The sequence below is a fragment of the Toxorhynchites rutilus genome, chromosome 1 (assembly GCF_029784135.1).
Source record: "Toxorhynchites rutilus septentrionalis strain SRP chromosome 1, ASM2978413v1, whole genome shotgun sequence".
Classification (NCBI taxonomy): domain Eukaryota; kingdom Metazoa; phylum Arthropoda; class Insecta; order Diptera; family Culicidae; genus Toxorhynchites; species Toxorhynchites rutilus.
In genome coordinates, this window is record NC_073744.1 from 111,927,415 (window position 1) to 111,931,753 (window position 4,339).

The 4,339-nt window shown below is 44.8% G+C and overlaps 1 protein-coding gene across 1 annotated transcript; it reads right to left on the minus strand.

Annotated features, from left to right (window-relative positions):
• Positions 1-2,486: 2,486 nt before the first annotated feature.
• LOC129761334 (uncharacterized) lies at positions 2,487-3,277 on the minus strand. The gene is made up of 2 exons (XM_055759053.1): positions 3,096-3,277; positions 2,487-3,045 (listed from the first exon to the last, which is right to left on the minus strand). The coding sequence occupies exons 1-2, from the start codon at positions 3,275-3,277 to the stop codon at positions 2,487-2,489; spliced, it is 741 nt and encodes a 246-aa protein (XP_055615028.1).
• Between the last annotated feature and the right edge of the window lie 1,062 nt (positions 3,278-4,339).

Here is a 4,339-nt window from a genome sequence, read left to right on the forward strand (position 1 = left end):
AGTTTCCGGTCGACAGTTCCACTCCGACGCTTCGAATGCGGCTTCCGAGCCGTCGTCAATGTTTCCTTGTACTGCTTGATAACACGCCATACGGTATTTCTGGGCATTATAAGCTGTTTAGCTAGCTTAGATGCCGACAACAATGGATTTTCAAGAAAAGTGTGCACAATTTTATCTCTCCGTTCGGCTTCCATGGCGGTTGTTTACAAAATGCTATCGTTTGGTGTTATGACATAAATACATGGTGAAAGGTAATGAATTTTCCGACACGTGGGTGAAAAAAGTTTCCAAATCCGTCCACTAGGAGCGCCACAATGAGCAAAAGAATTTGTTCCAATATTAAATGAAGCAGACTTTATTAAGGGGTACAATGATCTTATCAGTGCATTGCACTTGGTGTTAATTTTATCAACATGCGTGCCAAAGAGCAGCTTGCTGTCCATGGTGAGGCCGAGGTAAGTGACCTCACTGGACCATTCCACCGCAGTACCACTTAGTCTAACTTTGACATCATCAGCCGGCACAAGTCGGGGATGGGAAATGTATGATCTGGGTCTTCGCCGCGTTGATACAAATTTTCCATTTGTTGAAATATTCTGAAAGGACGTCCAAGCCTCTCTGAAGTTTGGCAGCGAGAGCTCTAGTCACTCTACCCTTGTAAATGATTGCGGTGTCATCTGCGAACAGCGACTGAACACCATCATCCGGAAGGGGAGGAAGGTCTGATGTGAAGATGTTGAAGAGTATTGGCCCAAGAATACTTCCTTGGGGTACTCCGTCGTTAATGTTAAATGAATCTAAGTTCGTGCCATTCAGAAAGACCCGGAATATTCTGTTGGAAAGATAATTTTTGATTATTTTCACTAGGAAAATCGGAAAATTGTATCTGTGCAGCTTGTACATCAGGCCTTAATGCCAGACATTGTCGAAAGCTTTTTCAACGTCCAACAATGCCATAGCAGATGTTTTTGCAACCGACTTGTTTCGTCTGATAATGTTACAAACTCTTGTCAGTTGGTGAACAGTGGATCGTCCCTTCCGGAATTCAAATTGTTCTTCAAGAGAAACATTGTTCTCCTCAGCTATGGTGAGCAGTCTAGAAAGAATAGCTTTTTCAAAAAGTTTAGAAATAGCTGACAGTAGACTTATGGGACGATAGCTAGAAAGCCTAGAAGGATCCTTCCCAGGTTTAAGGATTGGTATGACTTTGGCTATCTTCCAGCTCGAGGGAAAGTAACCAAGTCGGAGACATTGATTAAATAAAAATGCTAAATGATGGTAGAATCTGTCACTCTGTTTTTTGACTTCCAGATTGAAAGTATTGTCGAAACCTGGGGCCTTCATATTCTTCGAATTTTTCAGAGAGGCCAACAGTTCGTCAGCTGTGATATCTTGATTGATTGGAACAATAAATTGACTTTGATCAATGAAGTGATTTGTATCTGAAACGGAAATCTCAAAGGGACTAATGATGTTCAGCCCAAGATTGTGGGAGTTGACGAAGAGCTGTCCTATCTCATTGGCCTTCTCTGCAGGTGTTACCAAACGATCTGTTGTGCTGCTAACCGAAATAAAAGGGGTAAACGGAGGAATTGGTCTAGGTTTGCTTTTCAAAACTTTGGCTAGTTTCCAAAATGGACGAGAACAATCTGGAAGAGACTGAAGCAAGCTTGAGAAGTTACTATTACGGAGCTCCACGAGCCTGGCTTGAATAATTTTGGAAAGATTGTTTGAATTTGTTCTGAAGAACCGAAAACCAGTCCTCTGATACTGCACCTTCGGTGTTACGAATTTTAATATTGTATTTGGTAGTAGAATCAATGATTAAGGGGTTGCTCACCTGGGGAATGATCCGAACGTGCTGTGCCTGTGCAATTGCCGATTCGATCTCTTCCAGCGATCGGTCGATGTCTTCAGTCGTCAGGGACTCGATTGAAGTCGATGTTCTCGTCCACACACCGTTTAAATCTATCCCAGTTTACTCGGTGATAATCCCTTCGAGTGTTTTGGTGTCTGCTCACGCCGAAACCGATCTCTAGGACCACCGAAAAATGGTCAGAGTTCAACTCTTGGAAAACCTCCGGTTGAGAGACGTTGCTTCCCATGTTGGTGATGAAATAATCGATGGTCACATGGGTCCCAGATCGCGACAGCCGAGTTGGGGAGTCAGGGCTCAAGATATTGTAGTGACCCTCCTGAAGATCGTTTCCCAAGATGATCCCGTTCCGGTTACGTCTGCTGTTGCCCCAAGCTTCGTGTTTAGCATTAAGGTCACAGCCGATAATGTACCTCGTCTGCCGCCGTGTCAGCTTGATAATGTCGTTTCGATAGTCATTTGCTGAACCATCCCGTTGATTGATCTGCTTAGGACAGTAGGCAGCAAAGATGTTGATAGGACCGACAGATGACTCTACTTCTACTCCAATGGCTTCGATAATTTTCGTTCGGAAATCGAACAAGCGTTCCAGTTGGCGACTTTGATAAATTCACGGTCCATATTTGTTGATGAACGATGTAACGGCTTGAAGCTGTTGTGTTCTGGTACGACAGGTGCGCATGATAGTCATCACCTCAGACATGATTTCGACCAGTTCCTCTGCTGTAAACGGTGAATCGTCATTAAGCGCACTGGCAGCCGCACCAGCATACGACAATCCTGGAACACGGGCCGATCCTTGGTTTGGTTGAGTTGCTGCTATGCTGAGGCGAATTTGAGCTGAGTGGCCAGGATTAACCGCTTGCTTGTTTGAAGAGATCTGAGCGGAAGCTTGATGATTATTTAAAGGAAGCGGTTCCAAGTTCGGAACCACTCGACGGGGCTGAAGCGCTGGATAGTGTGATTCAGTGTTCGCTGGAGGAAGACGAGCACTGCGTTGACGACCAGGCTGATTTCCTATCGTTGACTTGTGACGGATGTCGATGAATTCTGCTCGCTTGGAACAGGTGCGGGTTGTGGCACGGTGATTCTCGCCACAGTTCGCGCATTTCAGATCGATGTCATCTGCTTGACCACAGGACCCAGTGAGATGACCACCAGAGCGCGCACTAGATCGCAGCGCAGTTTCATATGGCAGATTTTTGTACCATGACCAAACCAAAGGCAGTTCAGGCACTGTGTCACGTCACGATGCTGCGGTCGATAACGCTCCCAAGTGATGATGACTTGGAACATATCCTGGATTTCCTTTAGAGCACCAATGGTAGTGGAACCCTTAACGAAATGGACCAGAAACAGCTGATCCCGGCAGCTCTGATTGGTTGACTCTCGTCTAGTCATTGGCCATTGGTTTCAGTCCGCGCTGCATTAGTTCAGACTGAACGTCAGTTGCTTCGGATGGTGGTAGTCCTCGTAGTACCACCTTCAGTGGTTTAGCCGACGGCAAATCGTGCGTGGAGAATTCAACTCCTTCCGATTTTAAAAAGGAACTGACCTTAGTGTACTCCTGCATGCTAGAGCACACGATTTTAGTTCCTACGATGCACAGTTTGAAACGTGGCTGGTGGTTCGGTTGAGTGACCTCGGTTTTGAGGTTGTTGACATCTTTCCTGGAGGTACCGCTCCTTCTTCATGATTGTAGCACCTTCAGAGTTTTCCGGCAGCACCGAGTACAAGTTGCCCTGGAGGAGACGATTCATTGTTTCATCCGTTGGGGCGTTGGTTTGAGTGCGGGCCTTCTTCTTCGGGGCACCAGTAGCTGGTTCGGTCGTACGTCCACGACCCATGTTGAATTCCTTGGCGATATGGACCAAGCACGCTGAAGCGTGTGACGCCGAATCCACTTCCAGCGCGGGTAAAAAAAGAATGAAAAAAAAACAAAAATAGAAAACTAACTGACTATAGCTAAAAGCGAGAGCGGTAAAAAATCACGTGTTGTCGGTACGAATGACATACATAGAATGGGAAAGTTTGCCTCAGCGAGATCCACTGTTTATACTCTAGGCAAGCATTCCCCTTCATTCTTCTCCTTTTCTTTTGTTCATGGAGACATTAAATCATACGATTTCCCCTCCGTTGGTCGTCGATAAGTTGCTCGTTATTGACAGCTCTGTTCGGGAAAGCACACAAATGGACAGAACAAATGTATGGGAAAATGGAAACGCTTAAAGTTTTCATGAATTTTACCATTTACAAACCAGGGGATTCTAATGTATAGCATATTAAACAAATCTTACGGAATTTTCGATTCGTTTAGTATGTAATTCGCCAAAATATTTATTTCTTTATTTCATGAAAACGTTACCTGTTTTCTGATTTGGCACCCTTAATGAAAGACGTAGTTCTACGTCAAAACTGAATGTGTTTTGATTTACTGTCATTTCAACACACACAATGCATACT